Genomic DNA, 19512 nt, shown 5'->3' with positions numbered 1-19512 from the left:
CAATACAAGATGGATGGACTCCCTAAAGGAAGCCACAGCCTTGAGTTTACAAGAGCTGAGCAGGGCTGTTGAAGATAGGACAAGCTGGAGACGGCCCATTCATGAGGTTGCTGTAAGTCCAGGGTGACTTGGCAGCATGTAACAACAACAACATGGACTAATCCCTGCTGAATATTCTGGGATTCTGGATTAATATATATAAGAGAATGGTCTTGTTCATTCGCATTGTATGGCAGTCCCCCTTGTGAAGGGCTAAGCCAGACTGGATGGATGGATGGAATGGCTTGATTTTTGTACATTTTGCTTGAACTTTGGTTTTATATTGAGTGGCTGTGCTTCTGCAAAGAGGGTTGCTGGCCAGCGGCATCACCCAGGATAAGAGGCTGGAAATCAGTAGTAGTCAGGGGAGGGAGGGGAGGTGGATGATGTCAGAGGTGGTAGAGGAGGCAGCATACAGGAGGAGTGGGAATTGGGGGTAGAAATACTTCTCAGCAATGGGAGGCAGAAGGTGGCTGGATGAGGGAGGGAGGAAAAGGAGGAGGTACAGACATAGAGCAAGAGACAAAAGCCTTCATAAACTGGAAGAGAGGAAAGCACTTGCTGCACTATCGCCGCACTGTGACTCTTCCTGTCTGGACAGCCACTTCTCCAGACTATTATCTGGACAAAATCCAAAATCAAGCTGGAAGAGCATCCAAACAAATAGAGTCCCTGTAGGTGAAGGTTGTAAGCCAAAACCACTGTGAAGTTGTCCATAGTCCCCCCTCCCCCATTGCTACATGGAGAAGCCTGCATAGCTTTTCAGCTTCAGTGCTCCTCATGTTCCTTCTCCTTATCTGTGGCAACAGGTGTCACTGCCAGATTTGAATAAACCCTTATTCTCCAAAGTGCCCAAATTTAGGAAACTGAAATGTGTATATCCTAGTGTGACCCTATTTTACTAACTATAGCTCATAAGCAAATCAGTTTTCCAAGTCAAGACATGCTCGGATCTCATAATTTCACCCGAAAGGGCAAAGATAAGGTTTTGGATTGAATCTGGACCCTCTGTTACTGCAGCAAAAGCTTCTATTGATGTCGATAGAAGCTTTATTTCTGATGCTAACAAGTTTGAGGTGTCTGCTAAGAGAAGAAAGGGTTAATGCTAGAGATGGGCACAAACTGCCAGGTCTTTGGTGCTTCACAACCCCACCTCCTTCAGAGGATGCTTACTCAGAGGCAGTATCCCAGCTTCCCTGCACCCCCTCTTCTGGGGTGAGGTTCATGTCCATCTTTAGTTAATGCTTTGCACTTGTTGAGGCCAGGCCTGACTCATGCCCACTATCTATCTGCTTGCTTGCTTGCTTGCTTATTTGATTTGTGATATTTTCTCATCCTGTCTAGCTTGGCCCTAAATTTATTTACCGGTATTTGTTTATTTAATTTATATACTGCCTTAATTAGTGTGATGCACTATTTTACAGCATAACAAAACAAACACACATATAACAATAAACCTACAAATAAACAGTCAAAGAAATAAAAAAAACAAATGGCACCAAAAGGCGTACTATCTCTGTGACAGCAGGACACGAGACATGAAGTCAAGTAGGATCATTGTGGAAGGCCTCCATAAAAAGCAACATTTTGAGCTGCCTTCTCAACATGAGCAGGGAGGGGGCCAGATTCAGCTCCATGAGGAGCTGGTCCCACAGAGTCGATGCCACTGCGAAGAAGGCCCAACCTCTCATACCTGTCTTCTGGGCCTCCTTCAGAGTTGCTACCCAGAGGAGCATTGGCTGGGAAGATCTGGGGTCAGGAGGTCAGGCAGATGAGATTGGAGACAGACTGACAAATATTGTGGTCCCTAACCATGGAGGGCTTTATACATAAGCATCAAAATCTTGAAACTGATCTGGGACACAACAGGTAACCCATGGAACTGAACCAGAACTGGAATGATGCGATCAAACTTGCTCATACCAGTGGCATTCTGGACCTGGAGTTGTCTCCAGGTCAGCCTCAAGCACAGCCCCCTGTAGAGAGCATTGCGATAGTCATTCTGGGAGAGAAGTGGTGCCTGTACCAGCGTTGTGAGGGAATCCTAGTCTAAATAGGGGTTAGCTTCCTCAGCTGGTTAAAGGCAGGTCTGAACATGGCTGAAATCTGGGAACCCCAAGAAAGGAGCCACTTCCTGTCTCAAACTGTCTCCCTTCTACCCTGTCTTGGATTGCATCCATGGAACAAGTCCCTTCAACACAGTCAGCACCCATGAGCAGGCAAAGCGCTCCTACCACAAGGCCTGCTTTCTTTCAGGCACAGGAAGCACCATGTGGGGCTTTCCTTTGCAAGATGGGGCAGAGGAGGACGAGGTGGAGGGCAAAAGAAAACATGCCTCTATGTAGGGCCAGTGTGTAATCGGGCTATAATCTACAGAGAGAGAAGGCAGCAGGACTGTCAATACATGCCCTTTTGTAAAGATCCACTATCATGTCTAGCAAATAATGTTAAGCAGTTAGTTTCCAGCCAGTAGCCCTGCTAGCTGGGGGGGGGGGGGGGGATTCTGGGATTTGAAGTCTAAAAGAGAAACTTTTCAAAACTCTATTTCTTTAGTATAGTTTCTCTGTTCTTGGAGATTGGCACACATCTTGGCTTTCCTTGGAGATTGGCACACATCATAGTGCTAAAAACAATTGGCCCCACTGCCTTAAACCATTTCCAAACTTCAGTTGCAGGTGTTGTTGGAGTTCAAGCCCCAGAATCCCCAACCTACTGTAGCTAATAGTGAAGGATTCTGGGAGCTGTAAGTCCAAGAACATCAAGGGAATCACAGGTTGAAAACCATTTCCCTAAACACCATGGTTCCCAACCTTGGGTAACTCAGATGTTCTTGGACGGCAACTCCCAGAAACCCCGGCCACCACAGCTGGTGGGGAAGGCTTCTGGGAATTGCAGTCTAAGAACACCTGGGTTACCCAAGGTTGGGAACCACTGCTTTAAACCACTGAGCTGCTAACTCATAATCTTGCCCTTTCACTCATTATAGAATCTGGAGGCGTGGCTTATTGCATAAAAACCAGACACCCCTCAACAGTTGATTATCATGGCAAAAATGTTGAATTTGCACTTTCATAAATTACCCATTGCCTGCAACTTAAATATCTTTCCCAGTTCTCTAAGTATATGTTAAGGGATTCTTGACTTGCCCAGGCTGTATATACTTAAGTGAGTTTGGATTTCTGCATCCACCAAGGCAAGTTGCTTGGGATTACATTTCGTCTCCTAATTGTTATCCTCTTACCACTATGGGTTTCACATCAGTGGCCACAAAGAAAAATGCTTGTGATTTTTTCATTCCTAGAGGTCCAGCTCCAGAAGATGGGAATCACTTAGCAAAATGATAGTGACAGCTCCTTATGCAAGTTCTGGTATACAAAGTATATTCTGTGCCAATTTGGATTTGATCACATATTCTACACCCGAATGCCTATTTTGCTTATGCACATGGGAGACCAGAGGCCAAAGCAGATGTAACTTGACAGGAAGTATGTGACCAGGATCTTCCCTAGGTATTTTTCTTTTGCCATTACTAATTAGCATCACTGTGTGACTGCTTTGAAATCAGGGGTATCACTCATTGGAAAAAGGCATTTAAATCTACCGTCCTTTGCTTCTCCCCCCCACTGTATCTAAATAACACTTCCTCCAATATTGCTCTTATTTATGGAGAAGCAATAAGGCCTCCCTAGCATCTCCCCACAATGGTCAGCATTCTGTTTTAACCGTTTGGTACAGTAAAACGGTAACAAAATAAAACAAAACAATCCTACCAATGTAAGTTCTCTCCCACACCCCCAGAATTTATCCCTGTAACAGTTCTTTTTTAAAACCAAAACCCTAGCCTAAAAGTGAGTAACTAACTATACCTTTGTTACTGAATAAAATGATCCTTGTTGTTAGGAATGAGGAAAAAAGGACCCAACCCTAACTAAACTTTGGGAACCAATGTCTTATAGGAGCATAGAGTAGTTGGAAAAAACCATCAGTAGTCAGTCTGCATGCTTTGGAATAATTTCTTTAGACAAATATATAACCTCACACTTTGATGAAGGGTGGCTTCTCTCCTCCTGGCCTGCCATTTCCAGTACTAGCCTTTCCACTTATTGCTGAAGATGATTACAACCTCTCTCAGCTGAAAAGACAGCAACATTTCTAGATACAATTTGGCTCAAATGGATTGTGCTAGTCAGGGACATGGTTTTGTTCTCTCTCTTGTACAGCTGGTGTCGGTTTTGCCTTTGACGGCTGAGGCGAAGCCTGATATATATCCTTCAAAATAGCGGTATGGATACAGCACTAATCTGTGTTTTAACACACATGTTTGCAGGGGCCGTGCTTCTGGCCAACCCACTAAATGTGGGTTCTGGCCAGATGACTCTTAGATATGGAAAGCAATATTTAAGGCGCTGTATATATTGAAGCTCAGTTAGGCAGAAGGGTGCGGGGAGAGGGAGAGGACATGTGGCTTTTGTTTTCAGGTTAATGCATGTAAATTACCTTTTTTTTTTTTTTTAAAAGAGAGATCATCTTCCTTGCGTATCTGTTTCACATTGAAATACAGCAGTGCTTGGAAAATACTTAAGGTGTCAGAGACTCAGTTGAGAACAGAGCCCTTAGCCCAATTCAGGCCCTGATAAAACTGGAATTGCTCGTCCCACCAGCTCTGTTGTTCCTCCACTCAGTTGCACTGCATAATCAGGACTGGGAATTATGTACAAGACTTACACGGGCATGGCAGGCTCCCCATTACAGAACTGCACCTCCAAGGCAACATTTCCCAACCTCGGATTATCCAGGTGTTCTTGGACTACAGCTCCCAGAACTCCTGGCCAACACAGCTAGTGGGTGGTAAAGGCTTTTAGAAGTTTTAGAACACCCAGGGGCCCATGGTTGGGAACCAATGCTCCAAGGTAGATAGAAGGGCAGGGACAAAGACATGAAGTTAGGGACTTAGGTAGTCCAGGAGTCCTGGGTCTCTCGTATGAAACGGTAAATACTTGAATATGGTTTCAAAGATTTTTTAAATATACTCAAGAAGCTGAATATTTTGGCATAGGTACTTTGGAATAACCCCCACCCCATGCTAAGGACCATTTGTCCATTCCACCTTCGAAGTGATCCTGGGAATCTACAGTTCAGAGCTGGGGATGGAGATCTTTGCACAGACCATTTTTGGTATCATCACCGAATGCCATTTCCCCAGACAGTTCCATGGAAAACCATGCCAGTTATATTTCTGTCAAACGAATAAAGGTCAGCAGTTGAGCTCACTGCAGATCATCTTGGTAATTGTAGAGCTCTTTGCAAGCGAGTAGATCCCACAGTTACAATTCCTCCACTATCCAACTGAGTTCAGTTCAAACCTTCATTTCATGACTATATATTAAGACCTTGTAAGAACTGTGCTGGGAACACAGTCCCTTCCACTGAATTCAACAGCTAGAGCTCCATAATACTCCCTAAGACATGGCATAGTTAATTTGGGAACATAGTTGGTAATCCGTGCAAGTCGAAGGGCACTTTAGTGATGGATGCCAACATTTGATGACCTCTGTGCTCTCATGGTACACATTCCCTGGTGAACATGCATGCTGACAAGAGAGTGTGTTTGCTCTCCCAAATCCTCCACATCAGTGCTGGGGAACTTTTACCTTTCTAGATACTGTCAGTCTTCAACTCTAGTCAACCCCAGTCACAGATGGCAGAAGTTCTGTTTCTGGAGGAATGCATGTTTACAACCTTTACAAACATTTTGTTCACAAGATGCTATGCCTGACCCTTAGTGAGACAGGTTTAGGGATTAAAAATGCTTACAACTGCAGACTTACATGATATTTTAGGTGATACCAGGTGAGCATAAAAAAAGTTGGTGCAGTGCACCTATCCTGTGGTCTTATTACAAACTACAGCAGACAATGATTCCTTAATTAAAAAAAGTAGTAGTAGTCAGGGGAAAAACTTGCAGACTAACTGACGCAATCTCCCTGGTACCCTCATAATTTCTTGCCAAATAGCCTGTGGTTAAAGATGACGTGCATTGCAGTCTAATAGCCTGGAGGCCATAATTTGCTCACTCTTGCCCTGGAGCATCCTCTTAATTAGCTCTTTAAAAAGAATTAAGAAGATGTGGGGAGGGGGGGTCTATCTCCCATGGCAGCAAACACCAATCTGCAGATATACCTCAGAATCAGTGGGACAGCCTGGCACATTTCCTCAGCTCCATTCAGCCATTCCCTGACTGGACTTTGTCAGCATGGATATAGAGGAGCTCATAGAGTCATATAATAGAATCGTCGTGGGGTTGGAAGGGACCTTGGAGGTCTTCTAGTCCAACCCCCCGCAGGAGACCTCATACCATCCCAGACAGATGGCCGTCCAATTTTTTCTTGAAAACCTCCAGCAACAGGGCACCCACAACATTGGGAGGCAAGTTATTCCAGTGCTCTGCCCCTTCCCCTCCACATGAGTCTAAAGAGGGGATTTCCTACTCGTGGGTAAGCTTGACCCTCCAGCAAGAACCCAAAAGAGAGCTGGGATCTGTCCTCCTGCTCCTGTGTTGAAAGCAATGACAGAGAAGGCTGAGCTCCCTGCTCTTCTCTAGCTCTGTGCTCACAGTGTCTGAAAAGGTGATGCCTGAATAGGGCTTCTAAGAGTCTCAGAACTCTGTATTTCCCTGTGAGTAATTTTATCAGGAAGTGTTTTCTTATTTCTTGCTCTATGTTTAATTGTAGATTGCTTTTAGGTGCCCAGAAGATAATTTTGGATATTATTCATGGGATACACACACACAAATATATTATATATATAGATTGGGGGGGGGAATGTATGTTTGTGGTGACTTATGTGAATTTCATACCCCCGGAGGCTGCACTGGGCAAAATGAACCCCCACCCCACCCCACTTTTTTTCTTTCTTTCTTTTTTGCAGCTGTGCATTCCGTACATGAAAAGGGAAGTGGGGTTGCAGCCTATTCCTCAGCAGTTATGTCCAGCCTTTGCAGTCTGCTGGACAGCTTGGCAGTGGCATGAAGATCTCTGCCTGTTAGAACCATCTGTTGCTAACTCACGCCTTGTGTAAAAACCTACTGTTTCATATGTCTCATACTTTGAATATTTGCCTGTTGGCAGCTGTGAGAGTTTTGACTGAGCAGGAATGGATGGAGGGCCTGCATTCTTTTACTCTCAGGGTCAGGTCACACCTTAAGGCAAGAACACACTTTCTTCCTCTTACAACTGAAGTCCCTCCAGGCAAGATGGATATTTCCTGCCTGGGATAATAACAAACAGGGAAACAAAAGAGTGCAGCTGATCAGTTACAAAATAAAAGCAAGCTAATTTGCCAAATGTCCCCAGAGGCAAACTCCTGTTAAAGAGACCCGAATCCTACAACTTAGGCCTGCGGAATGATGTACACTGCTGCAGGAAATTGCCATTACTTAAGAAGTCATGACTACAGAAGAACGACACAACTTTAATGCTGACTAGGAAGAAATTTAAAAAGTTAGAAATGTTGTATACCTTAGTTCAACCATCAATACAGACAGAGATGGCAACCAAAAAAGAAGGCAGAGACTCGGAAGGGCAGCCATGAAGGAATTAGAAAAGCTCATCAAGTGTAAGTATGTATTTTTGGAGACCAAGATCAAGACCGTCCACACTCTTGTCCTCCTGATCATGTACGTGTGGGAAAGTTGGACAGAGTAAAGAAAGCTGCCAGGAAAAAAATTGATTATTTTGAAACGGGTTGCTGGAGGAGAGTTTTGTGGATACCCTGGACTGCCAGAAAAAGGAATGTGGGTCCTACAACAAATCAAGCCTGAACTCTCCCTGAAGGCAAAAATGAAACCGAAGCTGTCCTACTTCGGACTCATTCTTAGAAGGCTGGGGTGTCTGGAAAAGACAATTATGCTGGGAAAGGAAGAAAGCAGCAGGCAAAGAGGAAGACCAGATAGGAGATGGACTGAATTCCTAAAGGAAGCCACAATCTTGAGTCTAGAAGAGTTGAGCATGGTGGTTTAGGGTAGGATATTTTGGAGACCATCATTCCTAGGGTCACTATAAGTGAGAAGCGACTTGCCAGCATATAACAACAAAGTCAAGGCTTGAGTTCCTTGTGTGACCTGGAACACAACAAGAAATACAAGTGTTGACTTCACAAATAGCACATCACCACTGTGATTTACACCATTTGATGTTGCGGGCTGGCCCAAGTTATAGGTTTTTTTCCTCTTAATAGTGCACTGCTTCTAGATGTGGAATCATCACTTTTAACTGCTACGTCTTTCTGATTTTTTTTTTGTTTGTTTTACTTTGCAGTCAAAGTAGCTGGACTGTGTTTAGGATGAAGAGAATAAAAATACCAAAGAACTATGGGAATTGGATGAGATTTTTTTTTTTTTGCATGAGCTGAATTCCCTTCTGGAATTATGTATACATAAAATCATACCAGCCAGCCAAAAGTACATGTGATAGAGAAGACTAGAATCAAAGCAGCAGCTGATAGTTTTCTTCTCTCCCTTTGTCAAATGCTCTGTTTCACTGGGTGGTGCTTATGAAAGGAGTGAGAAATGACTCAAAGCACAGTGATGTCATTCTGCAAATTGTAGCATTGTTGGGGAGCTGTGAAGATGAGACGTGCAACAGCCATTGTCTGCAACATGTGGGGCTAGAACAAATATTTCGAAATCCGGGATTGTATATTCCTCCCTCCCCTTTTTGCTAAGCCTCGTACTGCACAGATTAAACTGTGAACCAGAATCTGAAATCAGAATCAAGCCATGGGGTTCACGTACTGGTTTGTGTTGCACAGTTTTGAACTTTTGGTTCAATTCCTTTTGCTACACAGTACAATTACAGAGATTCCAGGATAGTCCACCCATTTCTTGTTAACTGGCATTTTAAGTTCTTAGTAACTCGCTCTGAGACACTTAGTAGAGAAAGAACAAAACCTTTCATTACTTACATTTGAGAGCAGATAACAGCAAACTAACAAACAGACTGCTTCTGAGAGACAAAAGAGAGAGAAAGAAACACAGAGGAGAGAGGGAGAGCTCTCTTTGAATTTGGAAGCAGAGGGGAACAATTGGTTAATGCTGTCTAGACTGACAATCATCCCAGCCTATAAAAGTCCTTCCCAGCCACACAAACCACAGAAGCATGCAAGGTTGTAAAAGCTCCAGTGGTTTGAACCCATGGTGACTGTATGAAGATCTGTTAGAAGCATTACTTTGCCACAAACTAGAAATGGAAACTTCTAATCTGCTCCCCTTGCATGTAGGGTGAAGGGGGAGGAGAAGACAGCCTTTCAGGCCAAGGAATGATATGTCTTGTGCGCAAAATAATAAATTATGATATGTTGTCATGTTTAAATTGTGCTTTAGTATCAGCTTCCAAGCTGCTTCATGAGATTATAATCCCTTTTCAGATGTTATTTAAATCTGGGCGTGCATGTGTTGCCCACACTCACCTCATTCATATTCATTGGTTAAAATCCTGTTGCCTTAAGCTACACCGTGTACAGCTGATATTGTCACCAATAGTCGAAATTTCCAGTGTCTTTCCGAGCCCCCCATATTATCAGTTTCATCATCAGGAAGGCATTTGGAGCCATGGGACAAGAGGAGGAAGTCTTTAATTACAGGAAATTGCCATTGCCAGGATGACTTCACCGGTGGTGGAGATTTCTAGCAATTAAAGACTAACTCCTCCCATCCCTCAGCCCCCAAATAGCTTCCTGACAATGAAAGGGTTTACACAGGAATCTTGGGAGTTTTGTGGGGAGAAGTAAGAAAAGTTAATTTCAAAAAAATTGCCACTGCTGTTGCTGCTGATGTCATTTGCCTAACACACTGTAATTTACAGCAGCAGTATTTGTTTGTTTGTTTATATGCTGCCTTCCCCCCCCCAGAGGTGACCCCCAGAGGTGACGGTGGCTTCCAGCAGATGAAACAACAAATTCAAAAACACTGTATAAATATAATTTTAAAAAACATTAGGATTTCAGTCATCATGTTTGAAGGAGGCTGCATGCATAACAACTGTACAGGTTAATTGAATCATGCCAGAAAGCATGCATGCTTTAGCCCTGTGCCAGAAAAGTGCATTACAGCTCTTAAAGGGGAAGAACGGAGGGTTCTAAGTAGAAACACCAGGCGCCTTTTTTGTGTGCGCGCGCCAGACGGTGCCATCAGAGATCCGTACACCATAACTATATGCCAGTGTAGACAGGCAGTCAAATGATTTTACCAGCACCTTCCATGCACCCACTATCTGCTGTCTTCCAGCCAGCATTTTGCTTTTGAAAGAGCAGAGGAGGGAACACAAAAGGCTTCCCAAGAAAAGGTGACTTGTCTCTGAGTCCCACTTTGTTAGTTTGCAACCAGAAGGTTTCCTACCACCAGCTACCAGGGGTTTGTAGTCCAAAAGTAACTTTTCCAAGGTTTTCAGTATAGGTAGCAGGGGTTGGAGTGTATGTTATGACCGGTTTTATCCCCAGTTTGTGCCACACTCTTGCCCTGAAAGGGAAGCTCTGTTGGTGCCACCTATAGAGGCAGTCCTAGAAGCCGCCTCAGAAGGACAGGCATCCCTGCCCATTCTTGCTTGGTATTTCTTCTGGCAGGAAGGTTGTGATAATGTGGGGAGGCAAGGCCTTTGAAAACGATGGCACTGCCGTTGTGAAAGGGATGGAAGAGGAAGCAGTTCCTTTTTTTTCCCTTTTCATGGAGTTCAAGAAATAAAAGGAGGAAACCATTCCTGCAGACCTGCCCATCTCTTGTCACCTGTACTCGTAACTACCAGAAAGAGGGATGGGGGGGGGGAGACCCTTTCTTCTAGTTTCCAAGACAGCTAGAGAAAGAACAGAATGTGTGGACTAGATTTTGGGTCACATGGAAAACATCCCTATTGAAATCAATGCATTTATATTCACGTTGACTAATGAGCTCTGTCTATTTCAACAGGTCTGCTGTACTGTATTTGGGGTTAAAACTGGATTTAGCCCCACATTTCCTCACTGCCAGCGTTGACCTAAGGCATTTTGCTGCCTGTGGCAGAGCAGAAAATGGTGCCTCCTGCCCATTTGCCCACAAGTTAAGATGCCGTAATTACCGAGCCAAGCCAAGCTGAACCTACTCAACTTATTTTGGTACCCGAGGCAGGAAACCTCAAAATCACTTTCCCCATTGCTGGGCTGAAAAAATGCATTAAATAACTAACAACGTAGTGTTCTTAATGACACCCTGTATCAGCTGTTTCATTCTGCCTAAAAGGAAGGCCAGCCATAAACTCAACTGAGTTCAGATGCTCTGTGTTACATGAAAGCATAGTGAATTCTGGAAGGTGGCTTCAGCCCATACAATGACTATAACCTGAAGGAGTGTGATTTTCCCTCGTATTTGGCCTCAAATGTTCAGCATCGTATCTGAAAGGTATCTTTTGGTATCCCTCAGGAAATATTTTATAATATTTATTCATTCAGTGCTTGGGATGCCACCTAGGCGTGACCTCAGGGGATTGTGCTACGACTTTCTTGTGTTTCACAGCTACCTAACACAAACAAATGTATGTGAAATCTGCTCTGAAAGACGTGTGCTGAAAAACACTGATAAAGACTCCTGCAGCAACCTTTTCTAGTGTTCCCCTAGTAAAAATAAAATAAAATAGATTGCTATTTCTTAATTTTGTCAGTGGCTGGAATCCTATTCATTCAGCTCTGCACATGTAAGACTGACGGCATCAACAGCCATTGACTTTAATCCATTCCCCTTATCCCTCAGGTTCCACGATCCCCTAGGAATCCCTTTCAACCTGGAGAAGCCTTCAAGACTTTGGGGTGATGGCGGCGGCGAGGGAAACTTTAAGGCCCAAAACTTGCTGCCACCGATCCTGGGGGAAAGGAAATGTTTAATTAAAGATTAAAATCCATGGCTGATGATGTCATCGGCTTTATTCCTGTGGAGCTGCAGGAGCAGGATGCCAGATAATGAATTTTGGAATCTTGTCTAGGGAAGAGATGGAGCATGACTCTGTTATTTTTAAGGCCACATTTTGACTGAAGTCTGCGATCAATTCCTTTTCAACCTTCTCTTTTTCAGACATTGCTGCTAACCTATACTGTAATGAGATCCTACTTACCCTGTGGCTGCTTGTCCTCCTTAGGCTCAATTTTGTTGTTCTTTGCGCTATCGCTGCTGCTCTCATGCTTTGGTGGCTCTGCAGCCTCTTGGTCAGTATTTCTGAGAGGTTCATCTAGACTGAATAATACTGGTTGCTTGGTTGATCCCTTCTTCTTTTTATTCTCTTTGGTTTCACCTCGGACGTGACTCCACGGACTTCTACTCCAACCAAATTTTTAGAAAAAGAAAAGTTACAGGATTGTTTTTATTCCTAGTTATCAAAAGTTTGCTTATATTCCTGGTTTGTTCCTGGGAACTCTGGCCAGGGGTGTAGTAGAGCCAGAACTCACAGGGTTAAATCCCCAGGGCTTCCTAAGTAGCAGAAATTATGATATTACTCCTGATAAAGCATTTGAGGATGGGCTATTAGCCAGAGTAACTGGGTCTGGTCACAGAGATCAAATAACCCCCCTTTTACAGCAGCTCCACTGGCTCCCGATCCAGGCAAAATTCAAAATACAGTTGTTAACTTATAAAGTCCTAAATGACTTGGGTCCAAGCTATCTCAAGGACTGTGTCTCCCTTTATGAGTTTGCCTTGGTGTTAAGATCCTCAGGAGAGGCTTTTCCTTCTTTCTTTCCCACCACCTTCACAGGTGCTCTTGGTGGGGACACCGGAGAGAGCCTTCTCTGTCGCTGCTCTTAGACTCTGGAACTCCTTTCCACAGGAGGACAGTCTGGCCCCATCTTTGCTGTCCTTCCGCAAGCAGGCAAAGACCTCTCTCTTCAAGCAAGCCTTCCCTTCATTACTGGCCAACTGTATCTATAATAGATTCTGGTGTTTGAATGTGCCTTGAATGTGTTTTGATTTTGCTTCTGTTTGATCCTTCTTAGTATTTGTATACCCTGTTTCCCCGAAAATAAGACCTAACTTGAAAATAAACCCTAGTATGATTTTTCAGGATGCTTGTAATATAAGCCCTACCCCCAAAATAAGCCCGTTAATTGAAACCCCGCCCTCCACCATTGTGCAGCCACCAGAAGAAGAAGCGACTGTATTTGAATACATGTAGATTGTTGCACATAGAAAAAATTGAACATCCCCTGAAAATAATTCTTACTGCATTTTTTGGAGCAAAAATTAATATAAGACCCTGTCTTATTTTCGGGTAAACATGGTACTTGTATACCACAAGGAGCCTCATGGCGCAATTGTTAAACTGCTGTACTGCAGCCAAAAATGTGCTCACGACTCGGAGTTCTGTCCCAGGTAGCCAGCTCAAGGTTGACTCAGCCTTCCATCCTTCTCAGGTCAGTAAAATGAGTACCCAGCTTGCTGAGGAGGGGAAGCAATGTGTAGCCTGCGTAATTAACATGCACACCACCCAGACAGTGCTTTAAGCACTATGGGGCAGTATATAAACAGTACACTTTACTTTTTTTAAAAAAATGTTTTAAAATATTGTCTTCAAATGATGTTCACTGCTTTGGGTCCTTCTTAAAGGACTGAGAATTTTTAAACAACTGTTAAAACATGGCTTTTGCAACCGGTCTTCCCGAATCTTGCAGCACCTTAATTACAACACCTAATGACATTGAATGGTCTCAACATTTATACCATCAGTCTTGCTGTCTTGCTCTAGTTATTATTTTATATTACTTTAACTATTATTATTTAAAATGTTGGTTGCTTTATCTTTATTTTAATTTTATGTTATTATGTTCATTGTTTGGAATTGTGTATGTTTTACGTATGTATTTCATATGTAAACCACTGAGAGTGTCCTAGTGCCAGATGGGTGGTATAGAAGCCGAACATAAATAAATAAATAAATAAATAAATAAATAAATAAATAAATAAATAAATGAATGAATGAATGAATGAATGAATGAATGAATGAATGAATGAATGAATGAATGTTGCAGAAGTCTGGCTCCCCAAGTGTTGATATGGACCAATCCAGCTGGCTGCATTTTTAGACTCTGTTGATGGCATGGGCTTCCTATGGGGTCAGGCACAATTAGCTCCTAAAATTCCACATGTAGACACAAGTGACTCTAGGATTTCTCAGAAAAATATGTGAGAGTCCTTAACGAGAAGATTCACAATCCCGAGAATTTGTTCTTGTGAAACATGATTTGCCCGCAGTTGCTCATCCTTTCCTGCAACGTAGAGTTGCAGTGAAGCAATGGATGTGGTGATGGAGGCCATCCTGCAGAGCAGTGGTTGCCAAATTTGGGCCTCCAAATGTTCTTAGACTTCAGCTCCCAGAAATGCTGGCTAGCAAAGATGGTGGTGAAGGCTTCTGGGAGATGTAGTCCAAGAACATCTGGAGGCCCAGATGGGGACCACTTCACTATAGGGCACAAAAGACATCTCTCAACCAGGATTGTTGTGATAACAAGCCATGTATAATGAATTCTGGATGACTCTTCTTTCTCTCCAGAACTCTCTGCAGTGCATAGGCATTCAGAGGCTGGAGTGGACAGCATTATTTGAAGACAAAAAGTCTTGAAAAACCTCTGACTTCTATGAACAAACAAGAAAGACAATGAATTTGATGGAATGCTAATATATTGGAAAAGGAACCGTTCAATCACATAACACTGAAGCTGAATTTAAGTGAAAGGTTTTCTAAAATAAGCAAGTTTCAAAAGAGAAGGATGTGGATTTTTTTTTTTTTGCAACATATCATTCTAGGGAAAACAAAAATTAACTCTGGGGGAAAGAAATAGAACTTTAACAGACCACATTGGTTGTTGACTGTAGTGATGACAATGAACTGCTCCGTTCTCCCACTCCAACCTCATCCGATCTAGCAAAAAGCAACCATAAGGGCAAAACTTGGACCTAGCACTAAAAAACAGACTACTGCTTGTTGACCCAAGCACAGTGCCAAGGGAAGCATGAATCTAAGAGAGAAGGGCAGTATTAAGAGTATTTAATAGCAAATAAATCTCTTCAAATTCAACACCTCTTGAGTCTCTACATTGGTTTTGAGCTCCAGCATTAAGTTATATTATAAGGCACCTCCAGCCACTGTATAGTTACGGGTGATGAGAGTTTGGTGTTGCTTTCCTCATGGAAATGAGTGCAGAAGTTTGGAGGCCATTCTTTTTTTTAAAAAAAAGTCATAAGACTTGGTCTTATTGCCTTCTGAAAATGTTCGTGTCCGTTTGCCCATTTTCACTAGCCAAAGAATCTAGAGTGGGAATTACAGGGTGAAGGGTTTGATTTCCTAAGCCACTACCACCACCAAGAGTGGGAGGAGCTTTTATTGAAGCACTTTTCATAATGGAGGATGTTTCTTGGGGGGAAAACGTTGAGCACCATCACTCTGTCTTGCATCAGTGTATCCAGGTCTTGGAGTGAGAATGAAGCAGCTGACCTGCAGCCTAAATTTTCTTGCTCTGTGTGGTAACAGCTTCAGCTTTAGACTGAAGAGGTTTTTCTTTCTTTCTTTCTCTTTTGAGAATCGATTCTGAAGCCTTGGAAGAATGCGAGTACTTCTTTTTCTGTCTTTTTCAAATGAAATTACTTAAGGTGGAGCTGAGTAGGCACAATGCCACTGAGTTCAGTTTAGCTTTAGGAAACTATGCCTCCCTTGGTGGTTAGTTTGGCCCCAGGCCGCAGTGGTGAGGACTGGAGGAAGTTTGTGGTTTCCTTTTGGTACGTTACAGTCCTGACCTCCTGCCAGGACATTGGACCGGAGTCTTTTCCCTGCTTATCACACACTTTAACCTAACTGATACAGCAAAGGGCATGGAGAAGGGAAGTGGGGCAGAGGGAACCATCAAACAAGATGGGGTCTGTATTTCTAGAAGAGGTCAAGGAATATATAACTGAAAACACTATTCACATGTGAGCACCTAAAGAGTAGAAAGAAAATGCAGACAAAACTGAGGAAAGATGGGAGGTCACATATGGATGCAAGAGTGGGGATGATGAGAAGTGAAAATTATGATCACATAAGATGTTACTTCACATGAACATAGATTAGTGCCAGGAATGAGGGGAAACCAGTGCTCAGACAGAGATAATTAAATGAAGTTAAACTACCATTTTTGGTTGACATATCAAGAATTAAGATGGCTGGATCAGTTACTTTTGGATTACAAGCTAGGCCTCAGAAACCCCACCTCTGTTTTCAAAGCTGTGGTAAACACAGCCAACTCATCCACAGTCTTCAATTTGTAAGTACTGTTCAATAAATCAGACCACTTTATATGCTCTGATTTATGAAGCTATAATGATGATAATGAAAGTTCAGCATTTGAAACATGGCAAACACAAGGCAAAACTATGTTAGAAATAGGATATCATTAAAAGCTGAAATATGTTACAGTGTTGGGCATGGAGGAGCAAGCTGTAAGCCAGGTGACAAATGCTTTGAACTTCAGAGACTTGAGGAGAAATCCCAGTTCAATTATAAAGTCGCTTGCTAACTTGAGAGAAGCCATGATTTTTCAGCCTCAATTATCAATCTATCAAGTGGGGATAATAGTGGTACACCTGAGGGACATGTAGTTGAGATGAATTATACATGGACATGAAGCAGTGGGTTTTATACTGGATAACAAGTGGCATGAAGCCACACATTTAAAAAAAAATTAAATTCATTCCTCTTTAATTAGGCCAGAGTAATGACTGAAACTCTGCAATTGGAAGGTTAGATGGCATATGGAAATCAAGTATACCTTCTATGTTCAGGTTTAATTCTTTTTAAAGGGCAATTACTTCTATGCTTGAGGATATTTTGGATGGGGATAAGAGCAAATTAATGGGAAACATATACTGAAATTATTTAACAAACCCGTGAATGCACATTTGCTTCTTTAATTTTTTTAATAGATTGCAGTTATAGGAAAGCCCGAGTAGAGCAGGGCCTTGGCCTTAGGAAACAGATGATAAGTGTTCCTTCCATGTAATTTTCCAGCCTCTTTATGTACCATGAATTTCTAGGCATATGGCTATCTTTTTAAATGTTGGAATTATTAGTTGTTTTGGCATCATATTATATGCATTATGGGCTCTTATGGTCATATATTAGGGCCAGTGTCCTGTTCACCCGATGCAGAGTGGAAAGGCAATCACAGAGAGAGCTCTGGAAAGCTCCCTGTTATGTACCAATTTTTGCACTGGTTGTGACATTGATCATGCGACTCATTGTACCACAGGAAACCTGTCAGAATTGGGCGGTTGGTGGGGGGCATGCTTGCACAATTGTTCTTCCGGTTTTCATTTAGGCAAAGAACATAATGGCCCACATAATCACTTAAATAAACTTAGGATAAAAATGTATTTTAAATACATTTTCTAAAAAATTTTGTAAAGATTTGGCCATTCTGCATGGAATATACATACTGTATTATGTGTACAGCTGAAGACACAGAGTTCATATCTTGCACTTAGAGATATACACTGAGAGGCTTATGGGAAGTTAAATACGGTAGTGCATTTCTTTGCACTCTTTTTTGTTCTTCATATTTTGTATTGATTCCTAAGCAAAAGCTTCACACTGGTCCAGACTTGGCTGATTTGTGCAGCACTTCCAAAATATTTTCATTTCCTTCTGACTGAGAAGACACAGCCATATTTCTGATGGGCCCACCAAGAAGGGTCCTGTTTTTTTTTTTTCCCCTCTCTGTGTGGCTTGCATTCTTTCAATTCATGGCGAAAGAGTTTATGAAACCCAGTTGGCAACATTTATCTACAAAGTTAATGATTTTGCTGTGGTGTGCTATTAAACTTGTTGTTGGCAGGTTTCCTAACAGCAAAGTCTGCTCTTGTATGCCTCATGTAACCATTACACATTAGATTTGTTATCTATTACAGAGACATCTCTAAAGGGTATGGTTTGGCTGCTATATAGTGGGTTGAGCAACTCTTGAGCACTCAGAGCCCAGTTTTCCACACCTAGGGATCCTCAAAGGATCATACGAGTCATCTCCCCAAAGGAACACTTCTGATTTCTGGAATACTGTACAGTCAAATAACATCTGAAGTGTCATGTGTTCCCTATTTCTACAGTAAGATGTTGGTCACTGTATTTTAAGTTCCCTTGCTTTCATACATTTTATGTTTTAATTCTATTTGTTCTGATTAACTATAAGCCCCCTTAAGTCTCGTTCTTTGGAGAAAGGTGGGATACATAGAGAGTTTAAATGAATACACATACGTAAGCACATTAATGTAGAAAACGGGAATATACCCCTTGCTGGTGTAACTTCTTCTTGTCCTCATGTGTTGGAGAACATGTCTCTGACACCAGCCAAGGAAAGTGGAAAGAGTGGCCATAGACAAATGCAGTCAGTCACACATGGGGGAAGAAAAAAACTTAATGATGTCTTCTCTGCCATTGAATAATCTCTTGTTTTTGCTTGGCCATTATGGACTTAATGCAAGATTCTCAGCGCTCACGCATTCAGGACAGTTTTGGTTTTATTGTTTTCTTAAACTGACCTTTTACTTTGTAAACAGATGATGCTGTTTTCTCCTTAATACCACAGACTTTGTGGGAAAGAAAACAAAGAACTTAAAATGATATGGCTCAGTTTGTTGACACTTTAGGTGCAGACTGGTGGCTGTTGTTTTCACAGGAAGAACATTCTTCTGAGCGCAATGAAACTAGTCAAAACTTTGGTACAATAAACAGATCCGGGTTGGTTTAGACCTGACACATTTTGATAGCCATCTGCAGCTTTCCATCTGTGTCAGATTAAGGTAGTATATGGATTTATTTTTTGTTCCTGCACATCTAGTTTAGTAGAAACTGTTCTGTTTTTGTCTGTTTTTTTAAAAATATTTCTATTGCCTTAGTTAAGAATTTGAATCATATTCTTAAAAACATGATCTTTGGAAAGTGGTGTACTGACTCTGAAGGTCCATTCCAGGAGGGCACAGAGGAGAAATCTACACTTATTGGGTCATGCGCATCACCACCCATATTGAGGTGGAGGGAAATCTTGTGATCAGACTTTAACTGACAGTAACACAGTCTCTTATCTTGACTAAATGTTTAAGCAGAGTGCTGTATACAAGAAAAGAGTTATACCAAAAAAGCAGAATACTCAAATGCCAGAAGAAACGCTGAACAATTGGAACGCACACTTAATTAAGGAATAAAGTGTATGTTATATCCGTGTTCAAGGAGAGCTCTGATTTCTCCTCTGCATCTACCCAGCATGGACATCCACAAGTGCTCAGTTTCCCATTGTTTGGACAATGCAGAGGAGAGAGCCATATGTATCTGGATATATCCAAGGAGTAAAGAAATAAGAAGTGGAAAGACTCTTGTAAAGTAGTTTGAAAACCAAGCTGTAAAGTACCCTCCTACATACTTTATGGTTTTGTAACGGACA

General features: G+C 42.3%; 1 protein-coding gene across 1 annotated transcript in view; it reads right to left on the bottom strand.

Moving 5' to 3' along the window:
• Positions 1-19512, bottom strand: part of LOC110077810 (uncharacterized) — a 55881-nt gene that overhangs the window by 14086 nt on the left and 22283 nt on the right. Inside the window, exon 3 of the mRNA XM_072990785.2 lies at positions 12171-12370. Coding sequence (XP_072846886.2) covers positions 12171-12370 — 200 coding nt within the window. The remainder of the gene's footprint in view (positions 1-12170; positions 12371-19512) is intronic.

This window comes from Pogona vitticeps, chromosome 2, assembly GCF_051106095.1.
Source record: "Pogona vitticeps strain Pit_001003342236 chromosome 2, PviZW2.1, whole genome shotgun sequence".
In the NCBI taxonomy this organism is placed as follows: Eukaryota; Metazoa; Chordata; class Lepidosauria; order Squamata; family Agamidae; genus Pogona; species Pogona vitticeps.
This window is presented reverse-complemented; position numbering and strand designations above follow the sequence as displayed.